The sequence below is a fragment of the Neolamprologus brichardi genome, chromosome 7, assembly GCF_056152115.1.
Source record: "Neolamprologus brichardi isolate AB-2024 chromosome 7, ASM5615211v1, whole genome shotgun sequence".
Lineage (NCBI taxonomy): Eukaryota > Metazoa > Chordata > Actinopteri > Cichliformes > Cichlidae > Neolamprologus > Neolamprologus brichardi.
The window spans coordinates 63,512,323-63,534,964 of NC_142110.1; the positions used below are offsets into that span (position 1 = coordinate 63,512,323).

A 22,642-nucleotide genomic window follows, 5' to 3' on the forward strand; every position below is an offset into this window, starting at 1 on the left:
GTCGGAAGAGAAAGGCGAGGGTGATTTAAGCTGATAGGAAGGCAACAGTAATTCAAAATAGCCACTTGTTACAACCGTGGGATGCAGAAGAGCATCTCTAAACTCGCAGCACATTGAACTTTAAAGCAAATAGGCTAAAAAAGACCACATCGAATGCCACACCTATCAGCTAATATTAACAAACTGAGGCTATTTTGCACAGACTCACCAAAAGTGGACAATAGGAGACTGGATGTTCTGATGAGCTCACCGAATCTATGCCAGAAGGAGTTAAGGCAAAAGAGATCCCAATACGATAAACTGTGAACTGATTCCTGATTTTTTTGTGTTTTCATTTCAACTACAACTTCAGCTGATATGTAATAATGGTGTCCTTTCTGCAAAGATTCCTAATAATGCAGGAAATAAGAGTCTCATCCTCCATATGTCCTCAGATAGGACCCTGGACTTCATCTGTGCCCCTCCTAATGCTCAAACAAAACCTACCCCCTGAGGTATCAACCTCAAAAGTCACATTTTGGTCAGGCTTTAATGATATTACTAAGAAAGGTGTTAAAAGTGTTTTTTTCTTTTCTTTTCTTGTTTGACTATAGAAGAGGGTAGTTAATCAGGGTGTCAGTGATTTCCTCCAGGACTAAAACAGTGGCGCTGCCACACTTACTAGACATAAATCACACACAGCGCAGAGTCATTCCCATCTTCATAGCCAAAGAGTAAGATTTATTCTCCTTGCCCACAGTGTATTTCAGTAATTATTTAACATGCCCCCATCACTTTTTCTCAGACTTGGGGACTATGTGGAGTCATATGTCATTGCTTAAGAGCTGAAACTTGCAGAGCAGGGAGAGAATTGACAATAGTAATCACTTGCCTTTGAGCACAGCAAAGTTTTTTTGTATGATAAATTAGTCACGTACGGGGTTAGAAATTAACCATAAACCGTTTCGTCGTGTTTAAGATGTAGCAACTTTGCATGAAATGAATTCAGCCCATTCCCCTAAATTGACCACATGCCACATGTGACTAGTAGCACTATAGTGTGACATAGGCTACATTCACACTGCAGGTCTTAATGCTCAATTCCGATTTTTTTGATCAAATCCGATTTTTTTGTCTGCTCGTTCACACTACGAATAAAATGCGACAGCAAACGCGCTCTAGTGTGAACACTCAAAGCGGTGGCATGCGCAAAAGAAGACGTCACACACAACGCGCTCTGTTTAGACCCAGAGCAAACAATATTGTTTGACTGATGGCCGTTAATATAAAGACTTCGGACTTCACGTTTCCCAATTTTTGCTTTAAGTTATTTTGTTATTTACATAATAATGTAGATAACCTAATAATGATCCTTATTGCTGTTTTAGAGGAGCGGTGCTTCAAAGGATAGTTGCAGATTTCTGTCAGAATCTACAGATTATACAGTACAAATAAAATATTCACGTTTCTCCAACGTTGTCTTCCCAACAGTTTCACTGACATCTACACTGGATGGCCAGGAAGCGTTCGCGATGTCTTCTCCGGAGCTAATAATTGGCTTCTGTCTTGTGTCAGTGACGTAAAAGACGGATTTAATGCGACCTGACCGTTCACACAGCAGCTTTCTGAAACATCGGATATGTATCGGATTCAGTACCACATACGAAAGTGACCCAGATCGGATTTGAAAATATCGGATTTGTGCCGTTCACACTGTCACACCATGATCGGATATGGGTCGCACAGGGTCAAAAAAATCGGATTTGATGCGCTTTCGCCTGCAGTGTGAACGTAGCCTTAAACATGACTGAACACCATATTGGATTGGTCATTTCCAATCACGATATAGCATGCACTGCTAGCTTTTAGAAATCTTTTATCTGCATTAACTTTATAATTTTGGTATAAAAGTGAGCAGCTGCCGTGCTCATTGGGAGTTGATCTGTATAATGTGAATACACCAGTTGCATGTACATCCAGACAAACACAAAGGTTAAGTCTTAGTTAGCATGGTGTGCAACACTCTCTTTGTTCCAGACTCTTTGTTCTGGGCTGTAACTGTGAATGTTCATCAGCACTCGTGGTGTCATGCTGGTGACAGCATTGAATCAGGAAAAACCAAGAAAGAAATGGATATAGAAATAGAAAAATGGTATAATAATAATATTTAAGGGCTATGTAACAATGAACCAGCAAAGTCAAGACAAAAGCACACTAAGTAAACGCCAGGGAGAAGATAATAAGGTCAAGTGAGCTCACCAATCCTTAAATTTTGTGCCTTTATTCCTGTCTTTCCCTCCATGTTTACCTTTTCCCCTTCTCTTCCTTTTGTCCTTCCATCTATCTAGCTGTCGACTGCATGGTCTCAGAGTGGTCAGAGTGGTCAGAGTGCAACAAGACCTGCGGTAAAGGACACACCATTCGGACCCGTATGATCAAAGTGGAGCCACAGTTTGGAGGCAGCTATTGTCCTGAGACCATCCAGAGGAAGAAGTGCAAGCTCCGGAAGTGTCGGCGAAAACCGACTAAGGAGGAAGAGGTGCCAGGTTGGTTGCGGTAGTCTGTTGAAACTGCTTCATGTAGCATTTAGACATTTTAACGAGCCGATGTTTTAGATGGTTTTTAGTGGTTTTATTCCAGCAAAGCAATTTAAGTCAGGACTGAGATACTAGACGAACCCTGATATGTCCATCTGCAGCTGTTTGTTTTTGGTGGTATGGCTCCATGTAGGACCTAGCTAGTTAGACGTGAGTAACCGTATCAACAGATCCATGAGTTTGATTTTGTGACCTGTTTAAACTAAAGTTGTTTCCTGATAGAAATATAGAACGTGGAAATATACCACATTAACAAATGTGACGCACAGACATTAAGTCTTTAGTATCCATGTCTGCAACAGAAGATAGTCGATGCAAAGTGTCGAGCAAGAGTGCAGACAAGCATGAGAACACACAGAGCTGTGAAGCTACTTTCAGCTGCTCCCTTATTCACAAGAGACTGCTAAAGTAGATCGCTCCACATGTTTTGATTTGGCCGATCATTCTTTTTGCTCTTAAAAAACACGAGATGCCCTTCCTGACGCAACCGAAGGGATTTGTCTCTCCTTCCGAGATTGAAGCCTCTGTATAACAGAAATAATGAACAAGTGTTTAAGCTCATGCAATTTCGGGATATTTTGCTTTTCCTTGTAATTTTTTCTATTAACTAAGAGTCTGTTTTATTCCATCAGGTTGCAGGATGCAGCCGTGGTCTAGCTGGACAGAGTGCACCAAACCGTGCGGGGGAGGGATCCAGGAGCGTTTCAGGGTGGCAAAGAAAAGAACAAAGTCCAAAGGCTGTAAGGACAGGAAGGAGATCCGTGCCTGTAACGCTCGGGAATGCTAGGGGGCACTGCTAAGCTACAGAGAGGCAGGGAGGTGTGCAGTGGATTAAACGTGAAAATCAGAATTCATTAAAAACAGTGGTGACAGAGATTGATTTTTTGTATGTAGCTGGGAGGAGACGTACAGGATTATTATGGGTTATTATTGGAAAAATCGGAGGATTTAAGTAAGGATTTAAGAAAGGGAAGGAATAAGAAGAATAAGACATAATGACATGCTGTTTTAGTGACGATTTTGTGGACATTTAGTTAACTGGGTTCATTTATTTTCCTTTTAGAGCATAGTGGAAGTATTAGAGAGAAAGCCTGTGTCCTGCAAAAAAAAAAGAAAAAGAAGAAGGAAACCTGACGCTAAAGTAACCTAATACATATTTTGCAACAAACTTTAACTTTTTAGTTAGCTTTTGTTTACTCCTAGTAGGAAAGTATTTTCTGTGTATTTTCACCAATATCTCCTTGTCCTCTGCAGCACCTCCAAAACATTGATTTAGCTACTAAAAAACAGGAGCTGAGCTTTTTAGTGAAAGCTGGATACTTTTAATGTACTGTTTATGTAAAGGCTCTACTGGGGAGAATTCAAAATTAGCATTAGCAAAGTGGATTACACGCTCTGTATTGGAAATATGTTAACCTGCTTTGTCCCTATTAAGATGCCTCCTATAACACTACCAGACAACTTTAATCTGACCATTAAATGCCATTAATACTGTGATACTACTTTACTTTGATTTAGTGTTTCATCCAGTGCTACTGTTATATTAAGATTTGTTGCACATGAAAAATATTAGTTCAGTGAGAACTATTATACATCTGTACTATAAGGTCAGACACATGATAACAGGAGGAGCAGGGTGGAGGGCAGTTGCAAAGCAGCTTGTAGTGACAGTGGAGAAGCTGGATGGATGAATGTGTAGAAGGGAATCAGCCGGGATTGTGACCGAGTGGGAAGTCGTGATCTGTCTGGACTAATGCCATGTTTAATTATTACTCTTAGTTTGTGTGGTAAAAGGATGCAACTACCTGGTTGGCTGAGGGAACATGAAAACTACATAAAAGACAATGAGAAAACGCACTGAGTGGCTCTGTTCAAAAAGCACAAAATCCATCTTCTAGAGTGTCTAGTTCACTGACACATCACTCATTATGTAAAATGTTTAGTGCACACCATTTTCAACACGTTCTCACTCCCAAAGCGTAACATTTTAGCTAGGTGACAAATCGTCAACATATTACGTTTTCGGCTACCCACCACGTTCCTAAATGACGACCTCGGAAAAATGAGGAAATATGAGAACCATATGGACTCAATCTACACATGTTCGCTCTTTTTCTTCAAATCGCTTAGAAACACGCTATTTAACATCATTAAAGTCCTGGTTAAGCTCAGGAAAAAGGTTATGGTTAGGGCTAGGGATAAGGTTATGTTTAGGGCTGGAATACAGGGCTGGAACGTCTATTACCGCGGGAGCGTCCTTGCACTGGATTTCGGCCATAACCCGCCGCGTACCATAAGAACGCCGAAGGTCTCCTTTTGCGTTCCTCAGGAACGCCGCGGGACGTGACAAAACGTCGGCATGTTACGCCTCGGGAGTGAGAACGTGTTGCCATTTTCCACTGGGCTTTTTTGGACGTGTGCAGTCACTGTAAGGGTGACAGTGAAACAGCAATTGCATTGCAGAGCCAGGATAACTCTTCCCCTTGTTTGCAGACTTCAGGCTAAACAAACTAAGTTGGTTCTCACTAACATCAGAGGATGAGTTTATACATCCAACTCAATCGGATCAGTGTAAAAGAAGCCTGTTTCTCAAAATGTTAATGTGCTGCTCCAGTGTTATTGTTGTATGAAATAAACTTAACGTCAGATAATGGAAACGGAAACATTTTTAGGATGTATTACCCACTGCTTTAAAAATGAGCTTCGGTTCTGGTGAGAAAAAAATCCCAAGGATTGAATAATTGACTGAAAACTAACTGAAAAATCTTCTTCTTCTTTTTTTTGCAAGACATAGATGGTAACACAGAAGTCTCTAAAAATCTGAGGATATACGTACATTCACTATCTAACCAACGCATATAAATGACACTGCTATGTAATTACTAAAAACCACTTTCCTTATGAACAGACCATTTCAGTGGAGATGTTTTATACTGTTAAAATGAGTCTTTATATACTGTACTGCTGTTTATCTGTCATTTCAGCTGATGTAGCATCAAGCCTGCGATAGCTCTCATTCTGTCAGAAGAGTTCATTTTAGCATGTTCAGAGATGATTATGTTTTATTTGGACATCGCGCTTTATCAGCTGTAGTTGCGGTCGTAAAACACTAGCGAAATGACCGTATCTGCTTTGTTCAGACGGAGCCTTAGAAGTGTCTTAGACATCTTACACATCTGCTGGCTGTAAAAGGCATATGTACTGTAGCGGATATAGAAGTTTCTACAGTATTCAAACCTGTAGGATAGATCAATGTACAGCAGACTGTTACTGGGACCTTGGTTACAACACATTTTTCCCATGTATTGTCTTTACTGAGCTTTGAGAAGATAAAATCGATCTGTAAAATCTTTTGGGGATTTTTTTTTTTTTGCATTACTTAGCAGAATTTGTTGCATTTTTTTTTATAAGAATGTCAACACAAAGGTGTGTTTTCTGTAGATGTTTTCTCTGAAGTCACTTTCTTTTATTTACAGGGCTCTTTCTTTTGTTTCTTTATGTCTGTACCATGTGACTCTTTTGTAAGAAACCACCTTTACAATAAAAAAATGGTAAATGTGAGAGTCGTGGTGTCATTGCACTAATGAAGCTCTTCCTTCAACATGTTGTGTAAGAACCAACGATAACAGCAAGGTGACAAGTGAAGAAGCAATATTGTCCATCAAATAAAAAAAGAAACATGCACCACACAACATTAAAACGTTATAATAACCACCGCTAATAAATAGTTCCTTGATAACTAATATTAGGTCTTGTATAAATTGCTAACTGATGACTACAATACTGCAAAATTGATCTAACTTAGTCAGACTATATTTGCTGTATTTACAGTTTTTTCTGATGGCTTGAGCACATTTTTTGTAACTATTGGCTATTTTTGCAAAACTCTACACACAAATAAGAAAACTCTTCACCCAATCAGCAAAACATTGTAGTTTTCTTGTAAAAGCGAATAACCCTGCTTAACTCTCCACACCTTTGTAAAAATGGCATTTTTGTATCCAACAGTTAACACAAGCCATCACATTAATAAGCACACAATGCACCAACTACACACTGATGGTATGAATAAACAACACATCTGGCTTTTGCTCTCTCTGTGCACAAGGTAGGCTATGTCAGTTTGAGCTCATACTTTTGTCATAGATCTGTAAGCATCGAGGGATCCAAACTTCAAGTACTATTATTCACACACATCAAAACAAACACAAGTGTTTATTTCCAGGTATGGGATTATTTGCAATCGCCATATTGACTATATGGGTTTCTTGGTCTGCAGTGAACATGCTTCCTCTGCCCCCAGCATCTGCTCATCTAGCAATTCTGTAAAGTAACAATTTCAGTATTTTTACATCTATGGTATTGTTGTGTTTCTCATTGGCATATGGCAGTGCTACAAATCTTAGTGCAAAGTGACTGCACTAACCGATTCTCATTTCAAAATGTCCTTATGATGCTTGCTACAGTGTAGCGGCTCGAGTTAGGTTGGACCTGTTGGCCAGCTTCCCTCAGGGTCATTCCACGGTTGATTACATGGTCCACTATTGTAGCTCTGATGTCATCAGCAATTCTATGTCTTACTCTTCCTCTCCCCCTGCTCGTCCTCCTCTTGCTCCTCCTTGTCCTTGTCGTCCTCTTCTTCCTACTTCTTCACCTCCACGTCCTCTTCCTCGGCCTCTACTTCTCAGTCTTCCTGCTCCCTCCATTGTACTCCACACACAGAGCTTACCTGTATTATAGTGCTTGGGCTGTTTGCAAAGTGAACTAATTATCTAAAAAAGTTTTCACATGTGACAGTGTGCCAGACAGTTGGCAAAATAGTGTAAATAATGGCCTTAAATGTGTGTAGTTTTGCTAGGAGTGCGTTGATCATTTGGAAATTGAGTGTAAAGCAGTGAGTTGTGTTTACAGTTCTGCAAAAAGAGTGCTGTGCAGAGGATTGTAGCTACAGGTTTGCAAAGTGTGTGTTACAAAATGGCAAACTGAGTGCAAAGCAGTGTTTGTGCTTTTAGTTTTGCAAACTCAGTGAGTGGTTTTGCTATAAGTATTAATAGTTTTAGAAATTGTGCTATAAGAATCACAGTTAGGGTTTAAGCATTCAGAAAAAACTGTAAATGCCTTAAGGATGAGAACAAACTTGCTGATCAGTAGTGAAACATTGCAAAACACCAATTTATTATTCTTTTAATTCATGATAAGAAAATGACATATTTTAACAATACTACTGGTAAGTGGATATTAGTTATCATACCGCTGTTTAATGTTAAATAATGTTAAAAGTTATATAAATAAATAGCAATAATAACAGTAGTTATTGCATCCACGAGGCATAACATTATGACCATCTGCCTAATACTGTGCTAATTCCTCTTTTGCTGCCAAAACATTTCCAGCCTGTGAAGCCCTGGACTTCTTTAGACCCCTGAAGGTGTGCTGTGGTATCTGGCACCAAGATATTTCCAACAAAGTTGTGTTAGTTGCGAGCTGGGGCCATTATGAATCTGACTTGTTTGTCGAGCACATCCCACAGATAATAATAATAATAATACATTTACATATAATAATATTGTATAATAATACAAGGTCGCTCTACATAGAAGAATAAAAGCAGCATAAAAGCAAGAAGTTTACAGAATCATAAAAGCATAAGACATAAACAAATAAAACAGGAGAGTGGAAAGGTTATGTGGGATAGGCTATTTTGAACAAGTGGGTTTTGATTTTGGACTTAAAGAGAGAGAAGGATGAGATGTTTCTTAAATCAGGAGGTAGGGAATTCCAGAGTCGTGGAGCAGAGCAGCTGAAAGCCCGGCTCCCCACGGTTGCAAGACGGGGGGAAGGGACGGAGAGTGAAAGGGAAGAAGAAGATCTGAGACAACGAGATGGGGCGGTGATCTTAACCAGGTCAGAGAGATATGGAGGAGAGAGATGATGAATAGCCTTAAATGTGTACAAGAGTATTTTGAAATTGATGCCATCATTGAGCCAATGAAGCTGCTGCAGGACAGGAGTGATGTGGTGGGCAGAAGGGGTCCTGGTGATGATACGGGCAGCAGAGTTCTGGACGCGTTGGAGCTTGTGGGTGGATTTTTGAGTAAGACCAAAAAGAAGTGAATTACAATAATCAATCCGGGAAGTAACAAGGCTGTGGACAAGAATGGCAGTGGCATGTGGGGTGAGAAAAGGACGGAGACGATTAATGTTGCGCAATTGAAAATATGCAGACCGAGTAATATTATTAATGTGTGAATTGAAAGATAGAGTACTGTCGAGGATGACACCCAAACTTTTCACAGATGCTCAATTGGACTGACTGGCCTGGAGAATATGTTGTCAACACCTCAAACTTGTAGTTCTCCTCCTCTTGATACACTTTTGCTTTGTGGCAAGGCGCATTACAATGCCCGGAGCATCACACTCCCTCTGCTGGCTTGCCTTTTTTCTACAGTCCTGGTGCCTGGTCATCACAGTTTGGTCCTTGTCAAACTTGCTTAAATCACTGAATTGTGTCCATTTTTCCCACTTTTCACTTGCTCCCTAACATACCCGCCTGACTAACAGGTCTGACTACCAGATAAACAGATGACCAGTGTTACTCACTTCACCTTTCAGTGATCGTAATGTATTCTGGAGTCAGATGCGGGGTCCATCAGCTAAGGCCGGGCTGAAATTGGGTGATGCGAAAGGACAACGATCCTAAGCACAGCAGCAACTCTGGACTTGTGCTGTGGTGGGGCCTCAAGATAAAGGTGCATAAATGTATCCTCACAAACCTCAATGAACTGACGCAATGTTGTAAAGAAGACTGGGCCTGAATTCCTCCACAACAATGTGAGCGTTTGATAGTTGTACAGAAAACAATTAAGTTATTGCCACTAAAAATGGTTCTAAAAGGTTGAAAATCATTGCTTTCACACACTGCATCTACATTTTTGGCTCAGTTTTTGTTTAGTAAATAACACGACTGTGTAATATGTCATGTTGTTGCTCAAAAAAGTTGTATTTGCCTAATTTTAGCACCGTTTTACGACGAGATGATTTGTTTTTGAGGTGTTGTTTTCTTGCTTTTTCATATGACTGTATGCATGCATTGAAAAATATGACACAAAGAGGAGTCCAGGTTCAGTGAGAATATGTATCTTCATTTATTTATTATTTATTCTTACCATAAATAATAGTCTTCTTCATAGTAATCAAGATTTCTGGTTCTTTCCTCACCCCAAAGTTCATAAATAGTACAGGAATGAGTGCTGAGTAGCTCATAGTTCTAATATAATTACATTTTTGGGTGGTAGTATATCAGCTACACTCATAGATGATATAATAGTTGCTATATATATAATAGCTTGTAGTTGACTGTTATAACTGCACAGAGTTTGGGGCCCTAGTCTAGTCCAGCCACGCTTATTCGATAAGAAGATACAAGTAATCCAGAAGATGAACTTCAGTGACTGTAATTATTCTGCAGTCGGTTTTGTGGTATTTAGAGTTCTTGTGTCTGATGTACTTGCAATTTAATTCCACTAGATGGCAATACAGGCATGAGGACGGCAGTTCTTCTGTAGGAGTGGACTAAAAATGTAGTCCGACTTATTCAGTGTCTGTTAACATTATATTCAGATTAACAGCTTCATAATGGCTATAACCCTACTTTGCATCTGCTGTCTATCATCTACTGAAATGCTTATACCTGACATTAAAAACAAGCTGAGGTAGAGAAGTCTGCGTCATTTGTTTTTGAGTTCCAACACATGAAATTATACATTTCCCATAATGGCTCCTTTTGCTGCACCTGCATTGAAAACCAGTTTCTATAAAACGCCACACTTTCACAATGATAACAGGCAAACCTGACATGTCCTAGAATGACATTACTATGACTTCAGCAGAGTTGGTTTTCTCTGTCTAATAAGAAGACCACAGTCATACAATCCGTTATTTCTAATATTCCAGAAAAATGTGTAAAAATAAAAATGTGGATTGATGGTTTAAGATAAAAGGCACATATTTAAACTGACTTAACTTAAAAATATAAAAACCTCATAAAACCTGAAGCTGCATAACTTGCAACTCTGAACTTTGACTGCTTGTTTAACAAACCTGTGCAATCCAATGAGACTTTAAGTGTCATCAAGTCAGCCCACATATCATATTCTTATGAATAAGAGATGCTAGAGAAAGTACAATATAGCTTTTTATGCACCAAAGATCAATATTGAATGATGTTTTGAAGCTGCTGGGTTTCAGCTCAAACAGTGAGAGCAACAATTAGACATGCTTTCAGCTCAGAACAGAGCACGAGCACTTTATGACAGTTCCCATGACAATGACTGCAGTCACTTTCCTTTAAAACCTTGGACCCTGAAAAGTTCATCTGAGGATAGGTGTCCTGATGCAGTGATAACATTGTTGCAATATTTAAATAATTTAACTCCCAAAACTCATGTTGTTATTTTGAATTCATAGCAACAAGCAGAGGGGCATTGGCTGGGCAAGGTTAAACATATGAAATGATGTGTCCTGTAGAATTATTGAGAAAATCTGGTGTCCTGCACATAGGTGCAATATATATTCTAAATCAGATAGGCTTACACTAGATACTGTCACTTATTTGTTCACTCAGGTTTGTGTGTTTGCCTTTTTCCTTCATTAGACATAGAGGCTCTAATGAAGCCTCATAATAAATACATACATCCACAGACACTTAGATACACAGGTTCACTGCACTTTCATGCAAATATCTAATCAGCAAATCAAATGGTAGAAACTCATTCCATTTAAGCATGTAGACATGATCAAGACCATCTGCTGAAGTTCAAACCGAGCATCAGAATGGGGAAGAAAGGTGATTTAATCGACTTTGGTGCCAGAAGGCTTGTTCTGGGTATTTCAAAAACTGCTGATCTACTAGGATTTTCCCACACCAGCATCTCTGGAGTTTAGAGAGAATGATCGGAAAAGGGAAAAGATCCGGTGATGTCAGAGGTTAGAAGGCAACGCCAGACTGCTTCAAGCTGGTAGGAAATCAATAATAACTCAAATTTGTTAGAATAAAGGAATGCAAATAAGCATCTCTAAATACACAACATGTGAAATATTGAAGCAGACGAGCAAAAAAAGCACAAACAAACACTGTGTGTCTCACAAGAGTCTCACATGTATAATGTGTATTTATATATGCCATAATATAAAGCATACAGATACTCATGAAAAAAATGTAATAATAGGGGTGCTAGTTTAGCTGGCTTTGTTAAATAAGCAACCAGTATGACACAAGGTCACTGCAGAGGCCCAGACTTCATTTGACCCTCAGCCACTTCCCAAATGTCAGTGTCCCCCTCTCCTGACTCCTCCACTGTCCTGTCTAGTAAGCTAAAAGGATAAAAGGGCTCAAAACAAAAATCTTTAACATATTATATACGACGGTATGGCTGTTCTAGACACAAACATCACCACACTCCAGCTTCTTGGTAGAAGTAATGTCAAAACTATGGCAGTTCTGTTCTTCTGTCTCCAGGACAGCTGTTTTGCTCTCCTCTGTAATGACTAATCTGTGGATGCCGTGATAGTCTTGATTTCTGCTGCAACATTTGGAAAGTAGAGATCGAAGCTGTTGTATGCATGAAACATGAAAACATACAGTACTGTGCAAAGGTTTTAGGCAGGTGGAAAGCGAATGCTTTCAAAAATGGAAGCGTTAATCATTCATTTTCATTATTAGCAAAATGCAGTGAATGAACAAAAGAGAAATCTAAACCGAATCAATATTTGGTGTGACCACCCTTTGCCTTCAAAACAGCATCAATTCTTCTACTTGCACACAGTTTTTGAAGGAACTCGGCTGGTAGGTTGTTCCAAACGTCTTGGAGAACTAAACACGGATCTTTGGTGGATGTAGACTTCCTCACATCCTTCTGTCTTTTCATGTAATCCCAGACACACTCGATGATGTTGGCATCAGGGCTCTGTGGAGGTCATACCATCACTTCCAGTACTTTTTTACGCTGAAGATAGTTCTTAGTGAATTTGGCTGTATGTTTGGGCTCGTTGTCCTGCTGCAGATTACATTTGGGGCCAATAAACAATCAGTTATATTTCTGAAAGCATTCTTTGTTTACAGCATTTTTTCCACACCTGCCTAAAACTTTTGCACAGTGCTAGTGTAGCTCCATCCTGTCCTGTGTCAGGTAGAAAGGTAAACATGCAGTAGATTCATCTACCTTGATAAAAACTCAAGGTAGATGAATCTAAATAACTTGGGTCAACAATTCAAAGCAATGGCGAGGTGAAAAAGAGAGTGCGGGAAGGGTGGAGACGAGTGTCAAGGTGGATTTGTTACAAAAGGATAGCGGCAAGAGTGAAAGGGAAGGTTTACAAGATGGTAGTAAGACCTGCTATGATGCATTGTTTGAGGAACAGCAGCAGTGACAGAAAGAAAAGAGGCAGAGCTGGATCCTGTTATTTACCCTGCTGGATTTACTTGCCATAAATGCTTTCTGCCTTCTGAGGCTGACCTTTTCTCAAAACCAACGTTGAGTTAATTTCAGCTATCTACCTGCTTGTTTTTGAGTTGAGATTTTTAAGTTGACCTTTCCAAACGGAGCTAGAAAATCTTCAAATAGTTTTAATGGTTCAGGGAACATGCTCAATGGATTTCTTGCTGTGAGCAGAACTGTAGTGTTGGAGACCCTTCAAAAGCAGCTGTGGAGCATTCAAAAGAGACATTGGGATGTCAGCATCTCTCAAGAGAAGGGGGCGTGAGAGGGAACACAGTGTTAGAACAATCCGATTAAATATTTGTATAAACGTGTGCTGGTTAATTCTTGAAGGCAGTCTTATTTGTATCTGTGTCTGATACTTCTTAAGAGTTTTGCTAACTTGCAGAGTTAAGAAGTCTACTGTTGTTCTATGTTTGGGTGTCACGTGCACATTATTTCAGGCCACATTCATTCCTTATTGGAAGCGATATCACTTCTGCACCTCCATCCTTTGGAAGCAGCACTTCTAATCACTGACCCTGCAATTAAGGGGCAAACTAGCAATAAACTACAATATTTTTAATGAAATAAAAGATGCATACATTTGATTTTTTTCATGGACTTCACACTCATCCTTTATAAAAGTACCTATACTCACAGCAACATCACATACTGTAGAACATTTTCACTAAAATACCCACACCATTTTGCACTTTTGCTTCCATCTCTTCGCCACTCTCGTCCCACTTTCGCTCCATATCTGCTGTGTCCATCACCGTAGTGCCACTCGGACATGCAGCAGGTAATATGTGAATAAATCGAATCGAGCTTCCTTTGTGTACTGTGTCATTACGGCTTCTGTGTGGTTCACTGTTTTCTATGAGAGGACAAGCAGAAACTGATGTGGTTTCCATAAGAAAGAAAAAAACTGGGACACAGCAGCATTAACAGTAAGATGACACAGCAAAGAAGAAAATAGAACACAAACTAGAACATAAACATCTGAGGTTATGCAAGCTGAAGCTGTTTATTCAACACTCAAATTGTAAGCATCGATTCAAGATTTCAGGTCAAGCTGCTCAACATTCTGACAGTAAGATATAAAGTGACTGCACTTTCATGACGTGTTCCAGTAATAGATACATTGTTTCCATATGCCACGTGGGTAATGCTTTATTTAAGAGACTGCACAGCAGCTATGAGTACAAAGAACGTTCTGCAATCATTTAAACTCAATAAAAGTAGGCATGAAATAATTTTACCTTAGATGATAACATGGTGCAACCAGAATTTCAGAGGCACAGGCCTTTCACAGTCCTGGGAAAAATAAGTATATCCCATGATTTAGTAGCTTGTAGAGCTACGGAGCCCTGCAAGGCACATGGGAGAAAAAAAAATTTAAGACGGACTTTTGCGAGATCTCGCAAAACTAACTCGGGATCTCGCAAAACAAACTCGGGATCTCGCAAAACTTTTGCGAGATCTCGCAAAAGTTTTAGCCGCCGTTTTAGCTCGAAGTTTTAGCTCGAAGCTAACGGGAGGTCGAGACCTACTACAGCCGGGAGGAACACCGCTTTCCCGGCACATCGTGCCTCGACCTCCCGGTCGGCTTCGAGCCAGCGTCCAAAGAATGCGGCTAAAACGTTTGCGAGATCGCAAAAGTTTTGCGAGATCTCGCAAACGTTTTGCGAGATCCCGAGTTGGTTTTGCGAGATCCCGAGTTTGTTTTGCGAGATCTCGCAAAAGTCCGTCTTAATTTTTTCTTTCTCCCATGTCCCCTGCGGGGCTCCGTATAGAGCCAACATAAGCAGTAAAAACATGACTAAATTAATTTCTGCATGACTTTATCAGTTCACATCATTGTGGGGGAATTGTGTGGCGGAAAATTATTTCCTTTTTCAGCCATTCTGTTGACTCAGATTATTGTTCGACCTTTATCTGTCACTGAGATGGCCTTACATTTGACTCTAGGATATTTGGTAAACAGAGAAGTTTGTGGTGACCACAAGGTGCATAGGTGTTCGCAAAACAAACCCAGATAATCACCCCTCCACTACCATGCTTATCAGATGGTATGCAGCATCCAAACATCTCCACCTTGGTCTCGTCTTCCAAAGGATATTGTTCCAGAAGTCTTGTCATTTCTATGGAAGCAACTTTTCAAACCTAACATGTGCTACCATGTTCATGTCATGTGCATTTGAATATCAGTCCCTGGCTACTACTTACGTACCTTCTTGATTCCTATGGAGGAAATATGTGCTAAGTTGAAAACGTTCTTTTTACATGATTGTATCTAAAGATATAAAATGTAAAAAACCTGGAGAGGAACAGGACAATCAAGCAGAATCCCAAATTAAGCTATAGGGCAGGTGCTTAGGATGATGATGTTCACCACCTAGGTTTGGAATGCTAGACTGTTGACATTTCCTGATTAAAATGAGTAAAATCTTTATCATGAGTTTACCTGTTATGTAAGCAGTGGATGTGTTCAACCCACTCACAGTCAGTGAAAGATTGTAAAATACCAAGATAGTGAACACAATTTATTTTTATAGGAAAATGTGTGTGCTAAATTTAATAACAAAAATAGTTTGTCGCATTTTCATTTCATTGAATTACATAATTGTAAACCTCATGGTAGTGCTAGAGGAAATGACAGAGCAGGGGACCCTCCTGGGACCAAGGATGCAACTGCATCCCACTTCACTGAATAAAAATGCACTTGCTGGTGATGCCTGATATGAACTCCCAGCAATCCATCCAATTAAAACAAATAAACAAACAAAATCCCAAAACAAACAAACAAAATCCCAACGATAATCCACTTATTTTTGTGATGCCAGATGCTCAGGCTTATGATCAGTTAGTAAGAACACTACAGAGGGCAAGTCATAATCATGATCTCCAAAGAAAGAACATACATAAAAATACTGTATGCGGTTCCCTGAACCTCAGAAAGCATTTCTTGAAACCCCTGTTTTATTCAGGGGCCCCTTCTGTCATCAATCTGCCTGTCCCTCTGGGATCTGCTTTATCCAGTTTACTAGCATTGGCAGACAACTAAGAGACACCAGGAGCTCAAAGTCTAGAGATCTGATTTGCCAGCAGATGTGAAATATGCATGATCTCATCTACAGAAGTCAATCGAGTCTCTCTGCTTTTCATTTCAGGTTCTAAAAATAACATACATGCTTCTTTGCACCTTTGATGTGCTTGAAAATTCATTCGAAAAGATTTATGTGATGCCTTCTGCTGAATAGAAATGGACGAATGAATATGTTATTGGCATGGACTGAAAGTGACGGTAGAAAGGGACAAAACTGAAATGTTTTGCATGCAAATATTCAGGAAGAGGACTTAACTGGATACAACTGTGTTGTGAACTAAGACGAGGAGAAGTGGACTGCAAATAAGATATGACACAGCTGGAGATCAGATAGGGTAGGTAAACAGACAGACTGAAAACTAACAAAAGGCGCACATGATGCACATGGAGCAAATACGACACAGATGCAACCAATGAGGGCAAGGAGGGACAAGTGTAGGAAACAGACACAGACAGGAAGTAAAAGCAGCCATGAAGAGCACATGTGAACAAGGAAACACAGGTGTTACCTGGAAAGAGCACATCTAAAGACACAACACCCAGTGGTAGTAACCCAACCTTCCTGTCTATGAGTCATTCGAGTCACCCGTGAAATTTTAAGAAAAGGCTGATTTTAAAAAAATTGTGTTTTAAGATTTGGGTTTGGTTAAACTGTATTCTCGCAGCTCTGAGGTTCCTCTGATTTGGACCCACAAACTGGCGAACAAGTTCAATGGGAGATGTGGCAAATGTGTCAGCTTGCTTTTTCTCTTGGTTTTATGTTAGATTGTCATCCAAAATGTGAGAAACATATTAAAAACACGAGTAAGTTTGCAACTTTTATGCACTCTGTGATTTTCTTCTGATTTAAATTCATGTGTAACCTACAGTATTGGCCACAAGCAGCATCTCAGGATTAACTGGGGCAAAAAAAAATTCTGTCTTTTACCCCAAGAAGCTAGTAATTTATTGCTGAAATGCACATCTTTCATTGTAGCCAGGTTCATGTTTTAACAACACTTTCTGCTACTCCGCACTAAGAGGGCATCAGCTCAGGTTTCTGCATGTGTTTCCACCCAGAGATCACAAACAAGTTAGTAACTCAATGTTCAGTGACAGGAAGAATATAATAGATCTCCATAGTGGTGCCATTAGCATGCCTGAGCAATTACAGTATGTGTGCGCCTGTGCACATGTGTGTAGCACAGCTGATGCTTGTTAGAATCCCATTGGTGATGATGTGGTTGCAGACAAGTGACCTCATTTGCTGCTCTTTCAACTAAGTGCTCCTTACTGGTGGGATGATCCCGGAACTGCCTCCCAACCCCCTTTACCTCTCTTCTTCCGCTCTTGTTCTTCCACAGATCAAACACACGCATGCAGTCTCTGTTTAATGAGAAGGTAAAAATGGAGCAACATTTGCCCCATCCTCTGGAAATGAGTTCTCGACCAGAATAGGCAGCATTCGTTCACTCAGTCGCTCCCTAACAGCGCCTTAAAAAAAGGACAGTTATGTTCTGCTTTTGCTTGTTTACAGTTATAAGCCTTATTCAAGCAACCAGGATGACCATGAACAGTTACATAGCATTGAGGATCAACTAAGAATGGCTACATGCATTCCACACACAAACCCAAACTTGCAGAAATACACAAAATAATATCATGAAATCCAGTATTTATTCTTAGCCCATGTTTTATGTGCAATGGATGATTATAAAGTTGATTATAAAATCCTCTTAGGCAATTAAAGGTTGATTTTGCAAGTTCATCTGATTTTGGTTTGCTTCAGCCCGCCTGTAAATGTTTGGCTGAATGAATTAAATGAGCCTTTCAGGTTGAATGTGGTATCCTTAGTGATCTGTTAAAATGGGAATGGGGAGATAAACGGCACAAAGCAACAGAGTGTGGGAGTGTATTCAAATTAAGCCATAGCTCGACACCTACATGTCTGCATGAGCAGAATGAACAACTCTGACAGCATTTGCGATGAGTACCTCCAAATTTCTGAAGATGTCACAATTTAAAGCAAATTTGTAGTTTAGGTTAAAAATGTTTAAATATCACTATAAAAGATCAGATCAGCCGGGTTGAAGAGCAGAGATCTCCCTAAGCAAAGAGCAAAAGGAGGGTGTTTGTGTTTTTATAGACATTATTGAATCTTACCTGATCTGTTAAAGCCAGTATTCATTGGAGACATGGTCTAAACAGCAGCAATGTTAACATTGGTGGCTTTTGAGGTTTTCCTCAGGCAACGTTTGAATTAAATGTTAACAGCTTACAAAAGAAGGAAATGGTGATTGTGAGCACTTAGAATGTTTAGCCTTTGTAGCATACTTAGGGGGAGACATTCAAAAAAGGGGGGGTATACATATACTCAGTGTTGGGGAGTATCGGAATACATGTATCGCCGTTACGTATTTAAAATACAAAATATGAGTAACTGTATTCCGTTACAGTTACCGTTTAAAAAGGTGGTATTTAGAATACAGTTACTTTGTTGAAATAAATGGATTACACGGCGGTACTTCCCTGTTTCATATTGTGGCGGGTCAGGCCTGTTTGGGTTTTGTTTGACAGCTACGTTCTGTTGTTCCAGGCGGCAGCGTTACGGTTGCCATGGTTACAGGGTGACACTCTGTCTCTGCGTGTTTCCTGGGTGAGAGAGGCCTTTTTGTTGTTGTTGTGCTAAGCTAATAGGCAGAATGCTACAGGTATAGCGCTAAAGAATGTAGCATCATAGGCAGTGTAGTCCGTGCTGCAGGGAGAATGGACTGCCATACACGTTATGTGTCTGTGAGCGCGAGGAGGGAGAAAAAGTACGAGCTGTCATCGAGCAAAAACTGGAGCTGGAAGCATGTAAATATAATAATAACCACTGCAGCCAAGAAGAGAGCCTGGCGAGCCCAGTTGTAAGTAAGATATTAAGACCCGACTGTACGCCGTGTTCGTGTTTTCCGGTCCACCCGGCTTTCGGGCAACTGTGAAGCAACTGTGAAATGGGACGGTCTAGCCTTCAGAATTACGTCACTAGCTCTCTCGTTATAACCGGACGCTGGCGTAGGTTTTCGACCATCCCACACTTCTGTTTAATCAGTTTTCTGTCTGACGTTTATTCAGCTGTGTGGAAACCCTCCCGAGCGATTAATATAGTTTTATTTAATCTAATCTAATCTGATTACTTTAATCTCAGCCAAACCGATTTACTCACGAACAAATAAAATACTGAAAAATGCCAAACTATAACATTTTTACGTTATCTAAGTGACTTATATATCATGTTTAACCTGAGTAGCGAAAGACTAGGGGGGTTGAAAACGATGTGTCAGGAGTTTGCTGTTCTCGTCGGCTCAGATATTTGAAGTTTGCACAGCTACATTCTCGCCTGAAAATATGTTAAAAGTTTATTTTGCGACCAAGAAAGAGTAACAAGTGTAATATTAAAACTAAGTAGCTGCAGTAATAGTAGCCATGGTTGGAAACTGGAATTGGCTGGGTCAATCTGGGATATGGTTTTTCAATTTTGTTGTCCGGGTGAAAAATCGGGAGAAATTCGGGAGAATGGTGGCTCTGGGAGATTTTCGGGAGGGGCACTGAAATTCGGGATTCTCCCGGAAAAATCGGGAGGGTTGGCATGTATGCTTTGTAGTGACGCTATACAATCAGCTTTTTTGGGTAGATATACAAATGTCTTTATATTTATGCAGCCAATAGTTATTTTATATTATAGTGTATATATAAGTTTGAGGATGACCACAAGTTGTGATGTTGTATCCTGTGAGTATGTTCCGTTGACTGTGTAGTAGCAATCCATCTATACACCCATTAATACAGGTACCTAATAGCAACAGGTACCTTGGTGTTCATCTGAACAATAAACTGGACTGGACTCACAATTCAGATGCTCTCTACAGAAGAGGGCAGAGCAGGCTGTACCTGCTGCGGAGACTCAGGTCTTTTGGAGTGAAGACCTTCTATGACTCTGTGGTGGCCTCAGCCATCTTTTACAGTCTGCTGGGGAGCACCCACGACGTGGGATGGAGAGACTGCATAGGGGTGGGCGATATAAACGATATATGATAGAAACAATATAAATTTGGCCAATGATAGAGATTTTAACTATATCGCTCTATCGCGATAGTGCATGTTGATGATGTCATCAAGCTACGGCTGCTTTGGTCGAAAGCATCGCAGCGACTACAACCATTATCATCTTCAAATTATGGCGGGTGACAGTCACAGCAAAGAGTTGAAGCACTTTTGAAAATATGGGGAAAGCCAAAAACTGCGCTTCCTCCACTTCCGTAACATTGATTCATTAATGTTAAATTCTCTCGCAGCTGCTCTATTCCCATGTTGTTGCAGTATATTAATAACTACCTCGTATTGTGGATGAATAATCTCAGTTGTTCTCCTGACTGAAGTTTGGCCCGTGTATAGCATCCTGCTATGCGATTGCATTTGTCTCTAACCACCAGAATCCCTCATGTTAACTTTTATTGAGTGGAAAAAAAGTTGGCGTTCATCCTCCAGCTTCACTGTGCTAATGTTATGCTAACATAGCTGTGTCGCTAACAATCACGTAGCACAACGTTATATACCAGGTAGTCCAACTTCAGTAACCCTGCAAACGTCACTGCTGTTTAGTTTTCTGTCTTCATTTATGTCGGAAGTGGTAGCAGAGCTGTACGTTTTAATTAGTTTCAAAAGTCTCTCTCAGAACATGGTATGAAATGTTTAGGTGTAAACTAGCGAGCTAACTTCCTGTTAACTTCTAATTCCGTTAAATTTAATAAATTCTGTTTTCATGGATGTAAAACTTAATTGTTACACCCGATAAAGCAGCAACGCTGATGACTCTTAGTGTTCGTTTGACTTTGGGACCTGAAGTGGACGGAGTTTTGGACCCAGATTACTCCGCGAAGCTCCTCACTACGGCAGCCGTAATGCTCTGACAATCCATCAAGCAGTGCAGCTTACCAAAGTTGTACTAAAACATTTTTTAACAGATTTCTGCACGCCCAAATCGGTTCGAGGTCAGTAAGCACAACCAGAATTCATACATAAGGCACACTCGATTTTTGAGAAAATTAAAGGATTTTAAATGCCTTATAGTGTGTAAAATACGTTATACATGTAGAGGAATTTCTTTCACTAAGGTATTAATCACATTATTTCATTGTTTTAACATGTCTGACACTCATACTTAAGACAAATGGTAGGGGGTGTAGCAAAGATGTTGGGGGGAAAACAGGAACTCCAGAGGACCAGTCTTTTGTCTCTTGAGGACTCTGGGAAGTAGCAAGGGAGTGTGAACCTTAAGGTGTGAAACAGCTGTGTACTGCCTTTTGTTCCTGGAGAAGGTATTTAACTGAGAGGTTGACTTTGGCTCAGTGAGACTCTGCTGACCGTCGGTCCCGCGGCCATGAGGCTCCACAAGCTTGTTTGTATGTTGTCTTTGTGTGCATGAATTAAAGAATGCTAGCTACCGCTCACCGCTCGTCTGCAGGCTTTATTTAAGTGGGAAAACTTCCACAACATACAGAAGAAAAGAATATATCGTGATATATATCGTTACCGCACATGCTTCAAATTATATCGCGATATGAATTTTAGGCCATATCGCCCAGCCCTAACTCTGCAGGTCTTTCCTCCCAACTGCTGTCAAACTCTACAACATGGTCTCTGCAGATAACCACACATGTGCAGACAAACAAACACACATCCCATACACAAATGTAACTGTCTACCTGATGTGCAATATTACCAAGTGCATACCATTTTTTCCTACTATAACAGAGCATTTTTATTCTATTTTGTACATATTTTATTCTATTTTGTATAGTACTTTATTCTATTGTATAAAGTATTTTATTCTTGTTGTATAGTATGTTATTCTATTTTATCTTATCCTATTCTATTTCTTAACTTTTACTGCTCTTAAACTTGTACTTTCTTGTACTTCTTATCTTATCTTATCTTATCTTATCTTATCTTATTATACAATCCCACCAAAATCTGTGAATGTGCGGCTAAACGGTCCCCAAGCTTGGTCAAAAGCACATAGCAGCCATCTGATGCCAGAAGTGAGGAAATTATTTAAAAGCTGCACAGGAAATACATGTGGTATCATAGTATTCAGAAAAATAAATTGTCCTGAAATGACTGCAGCTGTCTTCAAACTAAAATTGCACTTCAGCCTGGGCCATACACCCCCAGGACTATCTCCTGCTTTGCTTCTTCTATGGCATTGCCATTACAGCTCTGCTAGCATCTTACTTCGAAAGGGTTTTTGTTTGCATTTGTACAAATGGATAATACATTCATTGTGATATATTTAAATCTGTCAACTGGACCAGTCCCAGCTTGGAATCTGAACTTTAAGATTAGACTTTAATTTTCCCTTTTTTGATAAAGTCAATAGTGGATCAGGGTTATCTCATCGTAGTTATGCTACTACAGGCTGCTCAAGCTGCTCAGGGACATCCCATAAAGGAATTAAG

General features: G+C 40.0%; 1 protein-coding gene across 1 annotated transcript in view; it reads left to right on the plus strand.

Annotated features, from left to right (window-relative positions):
* Positions 1-6,122, plus strand: part of spon1b (spondin 1b) — a 135,337-nt gene extending 129,215 nt beyond the window's left edge. The window contains exons 15-16 of the mRNA XM_087844096.1: positions 2,328-2,525; positions 3,209-6,122. Coding sequence (XP_087700222.1) covers positions 2,328-2,525; positions 3,209-3,363 — 353 coding nt within the window. The 3' untranslated portion in view covers positions 3,364-6,122. The remainder of the gene's footprint in view (positions 1-2,327; positions 2,526-3,208) is intronic.
* The last annotated feature ends 16,520 nt before the right edge of the window (positions 6,123-22,642 follow it).